Source organism: Fundulus heteroclitus, chromosome 5 (assembly GCF_011125445.2).
Source record: "Fundulus heteroclitus isolate FHET01 chromosome 5, MU-UCD_Fhet_4.1, whole genome shotgun sequence".
In the NCBI taxonomy this organism is placed as follows: Eukaryota; Metazoa; Chordata; class Actinopteri; order Cyprinodontiformes; family Fundulidae; genus Fundulus; species Fundulus heteroclitus.
Window position 1 is genome coordinate 43,718,396 of NC_046365.1, and position 19,963 is coordinate 43,738,358.

The following is a 19,963-nucleotide window of genomic DNA, read 5'->3' on the forward strand; positions in this document are numbered from 1 at the left end:
TGCAGCAATCCCTCATACTGAGCATGCATGAAGCGACAGTGGAGAGGAAAACTCCCCTTTAACAGGGAGGAGAACCTCCAGCAGAACCAGAACCAGGCTCAGTGTGAACGCTCATCTGCCTCCACCCACTGGGGCTTAGAGAAGACAGAGCAGAGACACAGAAAGCTCAGAAGCTCACATTGACCCAGGAGTACTTTCTATGTTAGAGAAGACAGAGCAGAGACACAGAAAGCTCAGAAGCTCACATTGACCCAGGAGTACTTTCTATGTTAGAGAAGACAGAGCAGAGACACAGAAAGCTCACATTGATCCAGTAATCTGTTCTACATTAGACGGTAATAGCGGGTGATCTGTCTTCCCTGGATGATGTCACAGTTAACAGCCAGACCAGGTGTACCTTCTATAAAGAGAAAAGAGAGAGAACAGCAAGTTAAATGCTGACATGACAACACGTAATGCATAATTGAAGAACAGTTAATTAAACATGAGAGCTTTATTGCCTATCAACCTACTGAGAATCAGGATCAGCTTTATTTGCCGGGTTCAGGGTGTCAAAAGTATTCACACTCAGGCAGAAGTAGAGATACTACTTCCAAAGATGTTCATCAAGTCAAACTTTTTACTCAAGTAAAAGTATAAAAGTACCAGTTTCAAAGCTACTACAAGAGTAAAAGTGAAAATAATTTGGGGACAGAAATGCTATAAATGACTTGGGCGGCACCACAGGGGCCTGTAGTGTCTCAGAACACTAATACCTTCCTATAAGTACATTGCTCATTTCCACAGCTAAGGGCAGCAATGTCAAATTTCTCTTTAGTTAAACATCCACACCCTGACGGTGGTGAGCTCTGCTAGCAGCCACAGCTGCCCTGGGCAGACTGACAGAGGCTGACAGACATCGGCGCCACCGGCCCTCTGACCACCGCCAGCAGGCAATGTGGGTGAAGGGTCTTGCCCAAGGACACAACGACAGAGATGGTAGGAGCGGGGGATTGAACCAGCAACCTGTTACTTTAACGGTCACCAGTGAACAGAGTTACTGGGTTACCACAGGAGTTGGACCTGAGACTGTGAGTCAGCTGATTGTTAGAGTGATGGATTGTGGGTTGCTGGTTTTGGCCTACAGAGCTCTGTAGCGCCTCCCTGAGGAGAGAAGGTGGGAGGTGTTGTGGTCGGGGTGAGATGGATCTGCAGTGATGATTCCTGACTGTGGAGATGTACAGGTCCTGAATGAAGGACGTAGCAGTCAGGCCCGGTTCCTGTTGGTGTCAGGTCCAAACCAGACTGTGATGGGTGAGCAGGGGACCAGCAGCTCCTCAGGCAGGTTGATCCAGTGGATCCCAGGACCTGGAGGTGTCCACATGTGAGGGAGGGGGGCATGACCGGCCGGACAGGGGACCTCCGGGTTCAAGGGGTGGGCTCTGGTTGGCTGCCTCGTTTGATGGTATCAAGACACTGTTTTTTGTTCCTGTAATTCTTTATCAGCTGGTTCTGCTGTTCTTTATATCTCTCTCTGCAGGTGTAGAAGCAGACTCAGAGGATGTTCTATCACTCTCTCCCTTTCCTCTCCTCTTTCTCTTTCAACCTTTCTCCCTTTTAGCATTTTGTCTCGTCTGATTCTCTTCCTTTCTTTATCTTTTACCTTTCCGTTTCTGTGTCCACTGAACTTGAAGTAATTCAAAATAATATTAATGAAAGTTTTTTACATATGTATATTTGTAAAAACAGTCTACTGTTTAACAAGACTCTTCGCAGAGTTAGAGCAGCATTTTTTTTCATCATTTATTGAGGAGAACAAAAATAATCCTAGATTTCTCTTCAGTACAGTTGCCAAACTTACCCAGAGCCACAGCTCTGTTGATCCATCCATTCCCTTAGCTCTTAGCAGTAATGCTTTTATGGGATTCTTCATAAATAAAATTGATTCCATTAAAAATAAAATAATTGGCATCCTCCCAAACATGATTACCTCGTCCTCAGTAAGTGAGGCAGCATTGGAGGAATCTTTAGAATCTGCGCAGTGTCTGAACTGTTTAGAAGCAGTAGAGCTTTCTGAGCTATCTAAAATTTTAGCTTCATCTAAACCTTCTACCTGTATGTTGGACCCAATCCCAACCAAGTTGTTTAAGGACATATTCCCTTTGATCAGTGGTCCTATTTTAGACATGATTAATCTATCCTTGGTAAATGGATATGTACCACAGGCTTTTAAAGTAGCTGTTATTAAACCTTTACTTAAGAAACCATCTCTTGATCAAGATGAGTTATAGTAAATTACAGTAAATTGTTTGTTTAGCTTACAAATGAATATTGACACTTTAAATGCATATTATTTTTTTGATTACTTTTTATAAATGACGAAAGACTGAACAGTAAATCCTGACTTTATTACCTCCAGGGCATCAGAACAGAACCTGAAGCGGTTCAGTAGAATTACTGCTGCAGTTGCGCCAACCCACCAACAGATGCCGCCACCGCGCACATTGTTGGCTGCTCCTCAGTAGAAGAAGAATTGGGTCACAGTGCGCCTGCGCCTGGAAGCAGCCGGTAGTCCTTGAGGCTGATCATGATCCTGGTCCGGTCTGGTTCGGTGTCGCTGTGATCCAGATGCTCCGGCTGCTGCTCCGGAGGTTCCGCCGGTCTTCGGCCGGCCCGGAGCGCTCCTTCAGCAGCCTCCCCGCCGCGCAGGTTCGCAGAACCTTCCTGGACTTCTTCCGGGACCAGCATCATCACCTGCTGGTTCCGTCCGCGCCGGTCCGACCCAGAGCGGACCCCAGCCTGCTGTTCGTGAACGCCGGCATGAACCAGGTCAGTCTGGGTCTGCGTGTTCCGGTCCAGTAGAACCCTAGTCATCGTCAGTCCAGTCAGGATGAAGGAGATTTTCTGTTCTGGTTCTGACCCAGTTCTGCTCTGAAACTACTAGGCAGCTGAGTTGGACCCATCAAAATAAAATAACATAAAAAGATGTTCAAGGTGGACAAGCCACAGTGGACAGTCGTCTGCATTGTTGATGGCTTTGCAGCAATCCCTCATACTGAGCATGCATGAAGCGACAGTGGAGAGGAAAACTCCCCTTTAACAGGGAGGAGAACCTCCAGCAGAACCAGAACCAGGCTCAGTGTGAACGCTCATCTGCCTCCACCCACTGGGGCTTAGAGAAGACAGAGCAGAGACACAGAAAGCACAGAAGCTTTGTCACAAAGGAAAGTTTTAAGCCTAGTCTTAAAAGTAGATAGGGTGTCTGCCTCACGGACCAAAACTGGGAGTTGGTTCCACAGGAGAGGAGCCTGATAGCTAAAGGATCTGCCTCCCATTCTACTTTTAGAGACTCTAGGAACCACCAGCAGACCTGCAGTCTGAGAGCAAAGTGCTCTGTTAGGAACATACGGGGTAATCAGAGCTCTGATATATGATGGAGCTTGATTATTAAGGGCTTTATACGTTAGAAGGAGAATTTTAAATTCTATTCTTGATTTAACAGGAAGCCAATGAAGGGAAGCTAAAATTGGAGAAATATGATCCCTCTTGTTGATTTTCATCAGAACTCTTGCTGCAGCATTTTGGATCAGCTGAAGGCTTTGAACTGCATTTTGTGGACTTCCTGATAGTAAAGAATTACAATAGTCCAGCCTTGAAGTAACAAATGCATGGACCAGTTTTTCAGCATCACTCCTTCACAGAATGTTTCCCAGGTGTTCTAGATGTTCCAGGTGTTCTGGGTGTTCCAGGTGTTCTAGATGTTCCAGGTGTTCTGGGTGTCACCTACACTGCATGAACCCGCTACCAGGTGGTTCTGCTGATCCGGGTGTGTTTAGCAGAACCCTGGCAGAACCCTGCAGCCACCGGGCCCGGAGCACCGGGACGGGCTCCCCTGGAACAGAACTCTGACATAATCCTTCTGACGTGGAACGCTTCGTCTGAAGCTAACGGTTCTGGTTCTGGTGGTTTCAGTTCAAGCCGGTCTTCCTGGGGACGGTGGACCCGCGCAGCCCCATGGCGACGTTCCGCCGCGTGGCCAACAGCCAGAAGTGCGTGCGTGCCGGCGGTAAGCACAACGATCTGGAGGACGTGGGGCGGGACGTGTTCCACCACACCTTCTTCGAGATGCTGGGGAACTGGTCCTTCGGAGACTACTTCAAGGTGGGAGGGGCTCTTGGCCGGGTCAGGTGAGTCCGAGTCCAAGGGGCGGGGCTTCAGCGTGTGTGCGTGTGTGGCAGGAAGAGGCGTGCCGGATGGCGTGGAGCCTCCTCACCGAGCATTATGGGATAGCGGCCGACAGACTGTACGTGTCGTACTTCGGTGGCGACGCCGCGTCGGGTCTGCTGGCTGACGAGGAAACCCGGAACATCTGGCTGGACCTGGGGTAGGTTCCCTCTGACCGGCGCTGGGCCCCCGCTGGTTCTGGCCCCTCTGACCGGCGCCGGGCCCCCGCTGGTTCTGGCCCCGCTGGTTCTGGCCCCTCTGACCCGGTTCTGCTTTCAGGGTTCCTCGTCCTCGCGTGCTGCCGTTCGGTCTGAAGGACAACTTCTGGGAGATGGGGGACACGGGCCCCTGTGGCCCCTGCACAGAGATCCACTACGACCACCTGGGGGGGCGGGACGCCGCTGGACTCGTCAACGCAGGCAGTCCAGATGTGGTGGAGATCTGGAACCTGGTCTTCATCCAGTACAACAGGTCTGTGTTCTCACACCAGCACCACTGAGACCCGTTTGGACCGGGCCCATCCATGGACCGGCCCCCGGCCCGGTCTGAAACGACCAGAACCTCTGAAGGTTCTGAATGACCAGACCGGACCGGACCGGGCCCATCCATGGAGCGGGCCCCGGCCCGGTCTGGTAACGACCAGAACCTTTGAAGGTTCTGAATGACCAGAACGGACCGGGCCCATCCATGAAACGGCTCCCGGTCCGGTCTGGTCGACCAGAACCTTTGGTAACGACCAGATACCAAAGGTTCTGGTAGACCTGATCGATCAGGAACCTTCACTTCCTCACCAGTAGTCCATGGTGGTTCTGATGCCTCTCTGGGCTGATGGTTCTGAAGTCACCGGGGCCTTCAGCAGGGACCGCGTCGTTGGGGGGTGCTAACGGAACCGGGTCCGGCCGGGACTGAGCCGGACCCGGTTCCATTCGGCTCAGGTTCCTGTGTGTTTCAGGGAGGCGGACCAGAACCTGCGGCTGCTGCCCCGGTTCTGCGTGGACACCGGGATGGGTCTGGAGCGGCTGGTCAGGGTTCTGCAGGGCAAGCGGTCCAACTACGACACGGACCTGTTCACGCCGCTGCTGGACGCCATCCACCAGGTACGCCCGGCTCCAGGTGTCAGGGCGCTGGACGCCATGGCGGTGACACACCTGTCTGTGTCGGCAGCGGTCCGGGGCGGCGCCGTACGGCGGCAGGACGGGGTCGGCAGACGCGGGCCAGGTGGACCGGGCCTACCGGGTCGTGGCTGACCACGTGAGGACGCTGGCGGTCTGCATCGCTGACGGGATGCATCCTGGGATGTCTGGAGCCGAGTGAGCCCTCAGCCAATCAGCCGGCGGCTCTGTGAGGTCATCAGCCTTGTTCACCTGTCTCTGTGGCTCAGGTTGGTGCTGAGGAGGATCCTGAGACGGGCGGTCCGGTTCTGCACTGAAGTTCTGAAGGCCCCACAGGGAGCGCTGGCCAGCCTGGTTCCCACCGTGGTTCAGATCCTGGTAAAAACATTTAGGATGGAGGCTGGGCTCCAGAACCAGAACCAGAACCAGAACCAGATATAGACAGAACCAGAACCAGACCCAGATATAGACAGAACCAGAACCAGAACCAGACCCAGACTGACTGAACCCTCCCCTCTACCTTCAGGGTGACGTGTATCCGGACCTGACCCGGGAGGCGGACCGGGTGAGTGTTCTGGCCCGGTTCTTTTACAGAGTCGCATTCTGGCTCCTTTGCTTCTTCTCTCTATAATAATAATAATAATAATAATAATAATAATAATAATAATAATAATAATGACTCATGTTCATGATGCAGATGATCGGTTCTGTGCGTCTTCAGACATTAAATTACTGCTTACAAGAAAACTCTCTGAAAATAAACGTTTCACATAGAAGTGCCTCTAATTCTAGAAAAACCTCTTTCTTTCTTAAACAATCCTCGTTCTATTGTCCCCCGCTGGGCTGAAGGTGGTTTGTTTACGTGAAATGCTCCATGTTTGGAACATAGAACGTTCAGAGAGAACCTCCGTTAGCTAACGCGCTAGCTGCTATTAGCTTGATGCACGCCATGCGGCGGCGCCGTAACGCTCCTCCTGTTTACACCAAACACTTCCTGGTGCAGCTTTCAGCGCTTTGCTGCCTATTATTAGGTAGCAAAGCGCTCAAATTATGCTGAGTCAGGCCGATTCCTTTGGCTCTTTTTTTTTAAAGGAGGGAAGAAAGTTGTATGATGTAGCAGGAAGTAGTCATGACCCAAGTGTGTGTCTGTTTCAGATCATTGACGTGATCAACGAGAACGAGGCTCACTTCCTGTCGTCTCTGCAGCACGGCAGCCGGCTGATCCAGCGCACCGTCAGCAGGATGGAGGGCGCAGGAAGCCTCTTCCCTGGTCCGTACTGGCTGGTTGTTATTACCCTGTGGGTCTGGCCCGTCGTTAACGCGCTGTAGTCCTTCTCCAGCCTCGGTGGCCTGGTCTCTGCACCGGGACCTGGGATTTCCTCTGGACCTGGTGGACCTGATGCTGGAGGAGCGAGGAGTCCAGGTGGACCATCAGGAGTTAGGCCGGCTGCTCTCACAGGACAACAAGGTGGCCTTCCCTTCTCTGCTCTCAGTGGACTCCAACTCCCATGATGCCGCTGGTTCCCTACTGATCCTCTGTAGGTCAGAGGTCAGACTGGACCAGCGGCCATAATAGCAGCGCTTAGTTTCCGCTGACTCGGTTATACTGGAGCTTTTATTGTGAAGGGGAAAAGTGAAAACCAAAGAGTAACACATGGAACGATGATGTCACTGATGATGTCACTGATGACATCACTGATGATGTCACTGATGGCATCACTGATGACGTCACTGATGATGTCACTGATGACATCACTGATGATGTCACTGATGACGTCACTGATGATGTCACTGATGACGTCACTGATGACGTCACTGATGATGTCACTGATGACATCACTGATGACGTCACTGATGATGTCACTGATGATGTCACTGATGACGTCACTGATGACATCACTGATGATGTCACTGATGATGTGACTGATGATGTCACTCAGGTGCTGTCGGAGCAGCAGGCAGGTGCGCGGCCCCGCCTCCAGCTGGACGTCCTGAGCCTGGCGGAGCTGCAGCGCCGCGGCGTTCCTCACACGGACGACGGCCTGAAGTACCGGTACCGGCTGGAGAACGGCAGATACGGTACGCCGCCACCGGTACCGCCGCCGGCACCGTCAGCGCTGTGGCGCCTGCTGCCGCTACGCCGCTCTAACCCCCCCCTCCCTCCTCCCAGAGTTCCCAGCATGCCGAGCCACGGTTCTGGCCCTGTATGACGGCCGGGCGCTGGTTCCGGAGGTCCGTGAGGGTCAGCGCTGTGGAGTGGTTCTGGACCAGACGTGCTTCTACTCCGAGCAGGGGGGGCAGTCTCAGGACCAGGGCTACCTGACACGGGCCGGGGTGCAGGTGAGCCGAGCATCATGGGAAAGAGGCGGCGTGCGGCTGCGGATGAACGATGGCGCTCTGTCTCTCAGGATGTTCTGTGTGCGGTGGAGGCGCTGACCCGGTCCGGAGGATACGTGCTCCATCAGGTGACCGCTGCCGACAGACTGAAGACCGGAGACCGGGTCCAGTTGCACCTCGACCAGGTACCCAGGACCAGATCCTCAGACCCGGCAGAACTAGCAGAACCACATTCCATCAGCTTAGAATACAGCAGAACCCACAGAACCTTAAGCAGACATGTTCTGGCGTGGTCTGATGCGGTCCGTCTCGGTACCAGGTCCATCGGCTGTCCTGCATGGCGAAGCACACAGCGACCCACATTCTAAACTTCGCCCTGAGGAAGGTTCTGGCCCAGTCCTGCCCACAGAGAGGTTCTCACGTCTCGGCGGACCGCCTGCGCTTCGACTTCAGCGTGAAGGTTCTAGCCAGCCGAGTACCTGAGCTGCAAAGGTTCTGCTTGTTCTGAGGTGTTCTCTTGGTTCTCCTCAGGGTTCTCTCACCTGCTCCCAGCTGCAGCAGGTAGAAGACTGCGTTAACGACATCATCTCAGCCAATCAGGTGGTCCACAGCTTGGAGGTTCCTCTGCAGAAAGCCAGAACCATCCAAGGACTGAGGACCGTGGACGAGGTAAGCAGAGACCTCCTGCTGGACCCACCTGCCATCTCAGGTGTGCTGAAGCCTTGCCCTGCTGACTCTGCAGGTGTATCCGGATCCTGTCCGCGTGGTGTCGCTTGATGTCCCCGTGTCTGAGCTGTTGGACCGTGGGACGGACAGCGAGACGTCTGTGGAACTCTGCTGCGGAACGTAAGACAAAAAACACCTGCTTACCTGTCCACCTGCTTACCTGTCCTCTTGTTCACCTGCTAACCTGTCCTCTCATCCACCTGTCCAGCTGCTTACCTGTCCTCTCATCCACCTGTCCACCTGCTAACCTGCTTACCTGTCCACCTGCTAACCTGTCCTCTCATCCACCTGTCCAGCTGCTTACCTGTCCTCTCATCCACCTGTCCACCTGCTAACCTGCTTACCTGTCCACCTGCTAACCTGTCCTCTTGTCCACCTGCTAACCTGTCCTCTCATCCACCTGTCCAGCTGCTTACCTGTCCTCTCATCCACCTGTCCACCTGCTAACCCGCTTACCTGTCCACCTGCTAACCTACCTGTCCATCTGCTTCCACTGCTTCTCCATTAGTGATTCAGTTTTGGACTTTGTGAGTCTTTAAATAATTACAGGGTTGCTGGTTCTAATTCCAATCCCTTAATAAACATCATCAGACTGTCGACCAATCAGAAAGCTTGACACCACCCAGAAGCAGGTTGGAAAAGTGTCGCACCTTCTGGGCTGGTTGGGTTACTCAGTAGCACCTGTGCAGGTGTGATGAATCCCTCAGAGCAGGACAGCGACAGGAGAGGCGGGGCTGAGGGTTTTAGTGTGTGACAGGTGTGTCCCAGGTAGGGCTGTCACGTGATAACATTTAAACTCCGTATCGATACCCAGGAACAAATTTGATCCTCGATACCATTTTAATAAATAATATAATAAAATAAAAATATAATGATAAAAATATTAAGATGAAAAGCTTTTTCAGTCTCAACATGGATTATGGATTCTGGACAGAATCACAGACGCTCCTTTAAATAAGCGTGCAGATAAATAAATAACCCAAATATAACATGTTAGCCACAGCCACACGTTTAATCTGGTAAATTATTAACGGCAACTTTAATTTATTAATCAGAAATCATCATGAAGGGTGTCGGTCCTCCACATGTTTGTTGCTGCTTGACTTCGTTCCCACCGCCTTAAAGCTCTCTTTGCTACGGCAGGTACCGAACCGCCCAGGTACCGAACCGCCCAGGTACCGAACTGCCCAGGTACCGAACTGCCCAGGTACCGAACCGCCCAGGTACCGAACTGCCCAGGTACCGAACCGCCCAGGTACCGAACCGGCCAGGCACCGAACCAGCCAGGTACCGAACTGACTAGTTACCGAACCGCCCAGGTACCGAACCGCCCAGGTACCAAACCGCCCAGGTACCGAACCGACTAGGTACCGAACTGACTAGTTACTGAACCGCCCAAGTACCGAACCGCCCAGGTACCGAACCGCCTAGGTACCGAACTGACTAGGTACCGAACTGACTAGTTACTGAACCGCCCAAGTACCGAACCGCCCAGGTACCGAACCGCCTAGGTACCGAACTGCCCAGGTACCGAACTGCCCAGGTACCGAACCGCCCAGGTACCGAACTGCCCAGGTACCGAACCGCCCAGGTACCGAACCGCCCAGGTACCGAACCGGCCAGGCACCGAACCAGCCAGGTACCGAACTGACTAGTTACTGAACCGCCCAAGTACCGAACCGCCCAGGTACCGAACCGCCTAGGTACCGAACCGACTAGGTACCGAACCGCCCAGGTACCGAACCGCCCAGGTACCAAACCGCCCAGGTACCGAACCGACTAGGTACCGAACTGACTAGTTACTGAACCGCCCAAGTACCGAACCGCCCAGGTACCGAACTGCCCAGGTACCGAACTGACCAGGTACCGAACCGCCCAGGTACCATGCCGACCCAGTTACTGAACCGCCCAGGTACCGAACCGCCCAGGTACCGAACCGCCCAGGTACCAAACCACCCAGGTACCAAACCGCCCAGGTACCAAACCGCCCAGGTACCGAACCGACTAGGTACCGAACTGACTGCCCAGGTACCGAACCGACTAGGTACCGAACCGCCCAGGTACCGAACTGCCCAGGTACCGAACCGCCCAGGTACCGAACCGCCCAGGTACCGAACCGGCCAGGCACCGAACCAGCCAGGTACCGAACTGACTAGTTACCGAACCGCCCAGGTACCGAACCGCCCAGGTACCAAACCGCCCAGGTACCGAACCGACTAGGTACCGAACTGACTAGTTACTGAACCGCCCAGGTACCGAACCGCCCAGGTACCGAACCGCCCAGGTACCGAACCGCCTAGGTACCGAACTGACTAGGTACCGAACTGACTAGTTACTGAACCGCCCAGGTACCGAACTGCCCAGGTACCGAACTGCCCAGGTACCGAACTGACCAGGTACCGAACCGCCCAGGTACCATGCCGACCCAGTTACTGAACCGCCCAGGTACCGAACCGCCCAGGTACCGAACCGCCCAGGTACCGAACCGCCCAGGTACCAAACCACCCAGGTACCAAACCGCCCAGGTACCGAACCGACTAGGTACCGAACTGACTGCCCAGGTACCGAACCGACTAGGTACCGAAACGCCCAGGTACCGAACCGACTAGGTACCGAACTGCCCAGGTACCAAACTGCCCAGGTACCGAACCGCCCAGGTACCGAACCGACTAGGTACCGAACCGCCCAGGTACCGAACCGCCCAGGTACCGAACCGACTAGTTACCGAACCGACTAGTTACCGAACCGACCAGGTACCGAACCGACCAGGTACCGAACTGCCCAGGTACCGAACCGCCCAGGTACCAAACCACCCAGGTACCAAACCGCCCAGGTACCGAACCGACTAGGTACCGAACTGACTGCCCAGGTACCGAACCGACTAGGTACCGAAACGCCCAGGTACCGAACCGACTAGGTACCGAACTGCCCAGGTACCGAACTGCCCAGGTACCGAACCGCCCAGGTACCGAACTGCCCAGGTACCGAACCGCCCAGGTACCGAACCGCCCAGGTACCGAACTGCCCAGGTACCGAACCGCCCAGGTACCGAACCGCCCAGGTACCGAACCGACTAGTTACCGAACCGCCCAGGTACCGAACCGCCCAGGTACCGAACCGACTAGGTACCGAACCGCCCAGGTACCGAACCGACTAGGTACCGAACCGCCTAGGTACCGAACCGCCCAGGTACCGAACCGCCCAGGTACCGAACTGCCCAGGTACCGAACCGCCCAGGTACCATGCCGACCCAGGTACTGAACCGCCTAGGTACCGAACCGCCCAGGTACCGAACTGACTAGGTACCGAACCGACTAGGTACCGAACTGACTAGGTACCGAACTGACTAGGTACCGAACTGACTAGGTACCGAACTGACTAGGTACCGAACCGCCCAGGTACCGAACCGACTAGGTACCATACCGACCCAGGTACCGAACCGCCCAGGTACCATGCCGACCCAGGTACCGAACTGGCCATGTACCATGCTGGCCCAGGTATCATGCCGACCAAGGTACCAAACCGCCCAGGTACCGAACCGCCCAGGTACCGTACCAACTAGGTACCGAACCGCCCAGGTACCGAACCGACTAGGTACCATGACGGTCCAGGTACTAAACCGCCCAGGTACCGAACCACCCATGTACCATGCCGGCCCAGGTACCGAACCGACTAGGTACCGAACCGCCCAGGTACCGAACCGCCCAGGTACCAAACCGCCCAGGTACCGAACCGACTAGGTACCGAACTGACTAGGTACCGAACTGACTAGTTACTGAACCGCCCAGGTACCGAACCGCCCAGGTACCGAACTGCCCAGGTACCGAACTGACCAGGTACCGAACCGCCCAGGTACCATGCCGACCCAGTTACTGAACCGCCCAGGTACCGAACCGGCCAGGTACCGAACCGCCCAGGTACCAAACCACCCAGGTACCAAACCGCCCAGGTACCAAACCGACTAGGTACCGAACTGACTGCCCAGGTACCGAACCGACTAGGTACCGAAACGCCCAGGTACCGAACCGACTAGGTACCGAACTGCCCAGGTACCGAACTGCCCAGGTACCGAACCGCCCAGGTACCGAACCGACTAGGTACCGAACTGACTAGGTACCGAACTGGCCAGGTACCGAACCGGCCAGGCACCGAACCGCCCAGGTACCGAACCGACTAGGTACCGAACCGACTAGGTACCGAACCGCCCAGGTACCGAACCGCCCAGGTACCGAACCGACTAGGTACCGAACCGACTAGGTACCGAAGGTGCAGTCATTTTGTCAGGGAGACCCCAACCCCAACAATTTATAAATGTAGTTCGTGTTCAGGTCAAAATATTAGGTGTGTAACAGGTGTAGGACAGGTGTGTGACAGGTGTGTGACGGGCGTGTCACAGGTGTGTCACAGGTGTGTGACAGGCGTGTCACAGGCGTGTCACAGGTGTGTCATAGGTGTGTGACAGGCGTGTCACAGGTGTGTCTCTCTGCAGACACCTGCTGCGGACCGGCGCCATTCAGGATCTGGTGATCGTCTCAGAGAAACAGCTGGTGAGAGGAATCAGCCGGATCATCGCTGTGACTGGACAGGATGCTGTACAGGTGGGTTGATCCTCTGACATCATACAGGTGTAACGTCGCCCAGGTAACGGTGTACCTGTACCTGTCAGTGCTGCATTTCATCCAGTTGATCACAATGTTCTCCTAGAAACACTAGAACCATGCTGTAAGGGTTAAGGGGAAACCATTAGGCTGGTTTAAATCTCATCTGTCTGTTCATGTTAATAATAAATGTTCTTCACACTCTAGGCTCACTCACGAAGAACCACAGGGAACCACAGGGAACCATGCTGGGAAAGAACTGACTCAAACGTTCTCAGAACAATCAAGTTAATTAAGCATTAAGGTCGTTAATGAAGGTCAAATCCAGCAGAATCAACATGTGGCTTACATCTGAGGAACCCTGCTGGGTCTCCTTAGGACACTGGAGAACAGTGCAGCGGAACGTTCTCCACCAGACTGGAGAACAGTGCAGCAGAACGTTCTCCACCAGACTGGAGAACAGTGATAGTGGAACGTTCTCCACCAGACTGGAGAACAGTGCAGCAGAACGTTCTCCACCAGACTGGAGAACAGTGATAGTGGAATGTACTCCTCCAGACTGGAGAACAGTGCAGCGGAATGATCTTCACCAGACTGGAGAACAGTGCAGCAGAACGTTCTCCACCAGACTGGAGAACAGTGATAGCAGAACGTTCTCCACCAGACTGGAGAACAGTGCAGTTAACGTTCTCCACCAGACTGGAGAACAGTGATAGTGGAACGTACTCCACCAGCCAGTAGAACAGTTATAGTGGAACGTTCTCCACCAGACTGGAAAACAGTGATAGAGGAACGTTCTCCACCAGACTGGAGAACAGTGATAGTGGAACGTTCTCCACCAGACTGGAGAACAGTGCAGTTAACGTTCTCCACCAGACTGGAGAACAGTGATAGTGGAACGTTCTCCACCAGACTGGAAAACAGTGATAGCGGAACGTTCTCCACCAGACTGGAGAACAGTGCAGTTAATGTTCTCCACCAGACTGGAGAATAGTGAAGTTAACGTTCTCCACCAGACTGGAAAATAGTGATAGCGGAACGTTCTCCACCAGACTGGAGAACAGTGATAGTGGAACGTTCTCCACCAGACTGGAGAACAGTGCAGTTAACGTTCTCCACCAGACTGGAGAACAGTGATAGTGGAATGTTCTCCACCAGACTGGAGAACAGTGAAGTTAACGTTCTCCACCAGACTGGAGAACAGTGATAGTGGAATGTTCTCCACCAGACTGGAGAACAGTGCAGTTAACGTTCTCCACCAGACTGGAGAACAGTGATAGTGGAACGTACTCCACCAGCCAGTAGAACAGTTATAGTGGAACGTTCTCCACCAGACTGGAAAACAGTGATAGAGGAACGTTCTCCACCAGACTGGAGAACAGTGATAGTGGAACGTTCTCCACCAGACTGGAGAACAGTGCAGTTAACGTTCTCCACCAGACTGGAGAACAGTGCAGCGGAACGTTCTCCACCAGACTGGAGAACAGTGCAGTTAACGTTCTCCACCAGACTGGAGAACAGTGCAGCGGAACGTTCTCCACCAGACTGGAGAACAGTGATAATGGAACGTTCTCCACCAGACTGGAGAACAGTGATAGTGGAACTTTGGACCGAGTGTTCTGGTTTGGGAGGATCCGGGTCAGATGCGGTCCAACCCAAGTTCTGCCAAGGTTCACCCAGATTATATTTTTATTCACAGAACCAGGGAGTCATGTTCTCCCTGGTGATGCCGGTACAGGAACCCTGCCATACGGAGGCGTTTCTGATGGTACCGGCTGATGGTACCGGCTGATGGTACCGCTGCAGACATGGGAGAACCATCGGACCTGGACTCTTGGTCATTTGGATCATTTTTCTGACTCTGTTCCTGTGATGAATGATTCATTGCCGGCGGGTTCTGAGGTTCTGGCTGCTGATGCAGTACTTTGTCTCCGGTTCTAAAGTGTTCCTAAATGAGGTCTGAAGGTCCGCCTGTTGAGTTCTGATGGCTGTGATTAAAGCTGACGGATGTTCCTTTAAAGATCCGGCTGTCAGCAGAACCGGTCCAAAGGTTCTGCTGGCAGCCGGTCTCCTCTGGTCTGTGTGGTCTAGTGGACCGGTACCACAGTTCTCAGCTACAGAAGCTTCTTACCAACTGGAGTAGCGAACAGAACCAGGCTGAGAACGATGGTGAACAGAACCGGGTCTATTCTGCTGTTTGTTCAGGCGAGGGCTGCGGGACGGGTTCTGTCGCAGGAAGTGGACTCTCTGTCAGCCAGGCTGTCAGGCTCCGCCCCCTCCAGCCTCGGCGCCGCCCACCAGCTCTCCAAGGAGGCCAGCGCCCTCTCTGACGTAGGTGTGCGGCCCACGATGCAGTGCGGCTGAGCAGGTGGGGCGCCGTTAAACCCTGCGCTGTGTCTGACAGGCTGTGGACAACACCCCCGTCCCCCAGTGGCAGCGCAGAGAACTGCAGGTCCAACTCCGAGCCATGCTGAGAGCCATCAACACGGCCATCAGGAAGCTGGAGAACCAACAGGTGAGAACACACCTGGAACTCACTCAGCTGGACCTGACGGTACCTGCTGCTCTGACGCTGTCCCATCATGCTTTGCTCAGGCTGCACAGAGGGCAGCCGTGCTGCTGCAGAAGAACGGCGGGAAGGAGCTGCTGGTGGACTCCGTGGAGACGGACTCGGAGTCGGTGGGTAGAACCGGAGTCGGTGGGTAGAACCGGGCCTACTTACAGGTTACACATGACCCGCTCTGAAGGGGTTCCCTGATGAAGCGGTTCCCTCATCATTCCCTCAGACCCGTTTGATCCAGAACCCGTTTGATCCAGAACCCGTTTGATCCAGAACCCTGTCCAAAGGGTTGAGTAGAATCTGTCAGCTCCATCAAGTGACGGATACCGCCCCCTGCTGGCGGCCGGACGCCTCTGCGTCTGAATTTATTGGCTGTTAGTGGAAATATTATAAGGCTGGAACTGGACCCAGAACCAGAACAGTTCTTTAAGGAACCGCAAGAGCGATTAATGACCATAGGTGTGAATATGGGGGAAAAGAATAGTGTATTAAATAAAATGTGTGTGTGTGGAACCATCAGGGGTCAGTACTGTTCCGTTCGGGTTCTCTTCCAGGTTCTGATGAAGACCGTCAACCAGCTGAGTTCTGCCGCCCCGCTCAGTCATGTGATGCTGCTTGCTCACCAGAAGGATTCTGGGAAAATTTTCTGTGCCTGTCAAGTTCCCAAGGTAACTGAGGTGAGAGGGGGCGGAGTCATTACTGGACCTGCCGTCTCTGATTGGCTGTCCTCTTGCTCCGCAGGATTCGCCGGGCCTCGCCGCCGCAGACTGGGCGCTGGCTGTGTGCCGCCATCTTGGGGGGAGCGCCGGGGGCTCGGCTCTGGTTGCCAAGGGAACGGGAAGCGGTGGTGACATCACAGAGGCCCTGAGGTGGGCTGAAGACTTTGCTCGCCAGAAGACTGGATGATGTCGGCAAGGCTCCGCCCACATGGAGCTGTGATTGGAGCCAATGAGGAAGTTATGGAAGTTTTATAATAAATAAATAATAATATAATAATAATCCTGCTGTTTATTGATTACTGCTTACATCCATCTGCTGTGTCCTGGATCAGAACCAGAACCTGGCTGTCTCCTGCTCTGAGGAACAACCAGTTATGGGTTCTACTGATTCGACTGATCAGAACGTTATCGACAGTGGTTCTGATTCTGCAGGTTCTGTAATCTTTGGGTTCTAAAGGTGCGTTCGTGCTGAACGTGAACGAGGAGAATTTGTCGCCTCCGGCCACCAATCCGCCACATTTCCCCCGTCTCCCCCGGATGAGGTGGGTTCTACCGATCCCCGCGGTCAGGGAACCGATCCCCGCTGTGAGGGAACCGATCCCCGCTGTGAGGGAACCGATCCCCGCGGTCAGGGAACCATCAATGGAAACAGTCTAACTGTTCTGGCTAAAGAAGGAACATGAAAACATTTTGGTGCTTCAGTAAATGGAGGAGGAGAACCCATGTTTGCCCAGTTCATGCCGGGTTCACATCAGGAACCCTTATTTCTCTCCTGGCTGCACCTTTAAATGGGATCACATGGAAGAAGAAGGAGAAGAAGAAAGAGAACCTTTTATTCTAACCATGTGTTACGTCCCCAAAACCGTCTAGGGGTATTAAAGAGGGGAGGGGGCAGTAACAATGGATAAACCAGAGAAAAAGGACAAGACAAAACCAGGAAGGTAACGTTAAAGTTTTATTATTCAAAAGTAATCTGAAGGGGTTTGAAAGGGGAAACTGGGAACCTGAAAGAAACAAGAGAGTAACCACCAGAACCAAGATCTCTAGCAACCAACCAGTCCTCCTACACAGCCCCGAGCTGCAGCACACATGCTTCATCCCTGAACATCAGTTCCCCAGCTAGCCTTATACTCTGCCAATCAAGAGCCAGAGTGAAGACAGCTGGTCCTGCTTAACCTGCCGGAGCTCAACAGCAACCTGAAATGGGGGGGGAAAAATCCTACATGCAGCCACCACTGCATGTAACACCATGGGTTACCACGGTGACTGAGGCGCCGGCTTATTTACAGTTGGTTCCACACAGCAGGCAGGTTAGAACCAGTAGTCCCCTAACAAGGCCTGGCTGCGTGTTCCCCAGTCCATACTGGGGAACTACCAGCTAGAACATGATTAGTTCCCAGGGGGTTCCCTAGGAGTACCTTATCTTAAAGTACTACTGGAAAATTAGGCAAGGAATGTTCTGCTACTGTTTGGGAGAATAAAGTAAGGAACGTTCTGCTGCAGACTTGGAGAATAAAGTAAGGAACGTTCTGCTGCAGACTTGGAGAATAAATTAAGGAACGTTCTGCTGCAGACTTGGAGAATAAAGTAAGGAACGTTCTGCTGCAGACTTGGAGAATAAAACAGGTACGTTCTGCTGCAGACTAGAAGAATAAAGTAAGGAACGTTCTGCTGCAGACTTGGAGAATAAAGTAAGGAACGTTCTGCTGCAGAGTTGGAGAATAAAGTAAGGAACGTTCTGCTGCAGACTTGGAGAATAAAACAGGAACGTTCTGCTGCAGAGTTGGAGAATAAAGTAAGGAACGTTCTGCTGCAGACTAGAAGAATAAAGCAGGAACGTTCTGCTGCAGACTTGGAGAATAAAACAGGAACGTTCTGCTGCAGACTAGAAGAATAAAGCAGGAACGTTCTGCTGCAGACTTGGAGAATAAAGTAAGGAACGTTCTGCTGCAGACTTGGAGAATAAAGTAAGGAACGTTCTGCTGCAGACTAGAAGAATAAAGCAGGAACGTTCTGCTGCAGACTAGAAGAATAAAGCAGGAACGTTCTGCTGCAGACTTGGAGAATAAAGTAAGGAACGTTCTGCTGCAGACTTGGAGAATAAATTAAGGAACGTTCTGCTGCAGACTTGGAGAATAAAGTAAGGAACGTTCTGCTGCAGACTTGGAGAATAAATTAAGGAACGCTCTGCTGCAGAGTTGGAGAATAAAGTAAGGAACGTTCTGCTGCAGACTAGAAGAATAAAGTAAGGAACGTTCTGCTGCAGACTTGGAGAATAAAAGTAAGGAACGTTCTGCTGCAGACTAGAAGAATAAAGTAAGGAACGTTCTGCTGCAGACTAGAAGAATAAAGTAAGGAACGTTCTGCTGCAGACTAGAAGAATAAAGTAAGAACGTTCTGCTGCAGACTAGAAGAATAAAGTAAGGAACGTTCTGCTGCAGACTTGGAGAATAAAAGTAAGGAACGTTCTGCTGCAGACTAGAAGAATAAAGTAAGGAACGTTCTGCTGCAGACTTGGAGAATAAAGTAAGGAACGTTCTGCTGCAGACTAGAAGAATAAAGTAAGGAACGTTCTGCTGCAGACTAGAAGAATAAAGTAAGGAACGTTCTGCTGCAGACTAGAAGAATAAAGTAAGAACGTTCTGCTGCAGACTAGAAGAATAAAGTAAGGAACGTTCTGCTGCAGACTAGAAGAATAAAGTAAGAACGTTCTGCTGCAGACTGGTTTAGACGTGTTCTCTTGTTCCAGTTCCTAACCATAATTTGTTTTCAGCAAGAAGCAGGAAATACTAAATATGGAAGTGTTGTTCCTGATTTCTGGTTCTAGGTTCAGTTCAGACTTGAGGCCTGTTCTAGGTCACCTTTTGTGATTTATTCTGCTGAAAGGTTCTCTTTCTGCCTGTTACGGTTCTTTACCCAGAGAGGACAGCGTTCCTCACATTCAGCTCTTTAGGATGTTCTGCTCTGGTTCTGCAGAAACTGTTCTTTACGTGGTGTTCCTTCATCTCCAGTGCGGTTCCATCCACAGCTGACTGTTCTTCAGATCCACATGGTGGTTCTGTTTCATCTCCTCTCTTGTTCTGCTCTAACTTTCCTTTAACCACGTTGAGGTGTTTGTGTCGCCCCATGAATTCATTCAGCTGCTGTGGTTCGGTTCTGACGCTGAGGTTCTGCTGCATCCAACCAGCCTCAGCAGGAATGTGTAAACATGGCCGCCCTGCAGAGCAAACAGAGCTGATGAACGGCTCTCTGTTCTCCAGGTTCCCTCCATGACCTGCACCTCCTCCAGTTCCTGCCCACTGGATCAGGATCTCTGTGTCAGGTTCCTCTCCTGCCTCTGACCTGCAGGCTGGGGGGGGGACCAGCTTCTTCTCTTCTTTAAATGAAACATCTAAAGTGTGAGGCCCCTGAGACAGACTAAGCTTTGGTTCTGTTGGGCTGAACATCAGAACCTGGTGCTCCATCTGACTGGACCTGAGGCTTCAGGGCCATGAAGCCTCATCTTCTCTCTGGCTGCAGCAGCGTTCATCAACCTGAGCAGATCTGCACAGAACTCGGTTCTGCTGCAGGTTCTGCTGCATGTTCTGCTGCAGGTTCTGCTGCAGGATGCTCACCACAAGGTGCAGATCTTCTGCAGATCTCCTCAGAGATCCTGCAGTACACCAGTCAGGTTCTGATGGATCCTTACCGACTGAACTGGAGAGACCA

The 19,963-nt window shown here is 52.7% G+C and overlaps 1 protein-coding gene and 1 long non-coding RNA gene across 2 annotated transcripts; one reads left to right on the plus strand and one right to left on the minus strand.

Moving 5' to 3' along the window:
* The first annotated feature begins 2,507 nt into the window (after nt 1-2,507).
* aars2 (alanyl-tRNA synthetase 2, mitochondrial (putative)) lies at nt 2,508-16,535 on the plus strand. The gene is made up of 22 exons (XM_036137686.1): nt 2,508-2,808; nt 3,952-4,140; nt 4,218-4,363; nt 4,483-4,674; nt 5,156-5,300; nt 5,368-5,513; nt 5,585-5,693; nt 5,842-5,880; nt 6,471-6,585; nt 6,656-6,783; nt 7,256-7,394; nt 7,486-7,655; nt 7,724-7,837; nt 7,972-8,112; nt 8,184-8,321; nt 8,395-8,498; nt 12,868-12,976; nt 15,182-15,307; nt 15,381-15,491; nt 15,572-15,655; nt 16,091-16,204; nt 16,278-16,535. The coding sequence occupies exons 1-22, from the start codon at nt 2,608-2,610 to the stop codon at nt 16,440-16,442; spliced, it is 2,925 nt and encodes a 974-aa protein (XP_035993579.1). The 5' UTR covers nt 2,508-2,607; the 3' UTR covers nt 16,443-16,535.
* LOC118563247 lies at nt 8,587-9,179 on the minus strand. Its single transcript, XR_004931132.1, has 3 exons — nt 8,827-9,179; nt 8,715-8,738; nt 8,587-8,650 (listed from the first exon to the last, which is right to left on the minus strand). It is a non-coding gene; the product is annotated as an uncharacterized LOC118563247 (long non-coding RNA).
* Nucleotides 16,536-19,963: the final 3,428 nt, after the last annotated feature.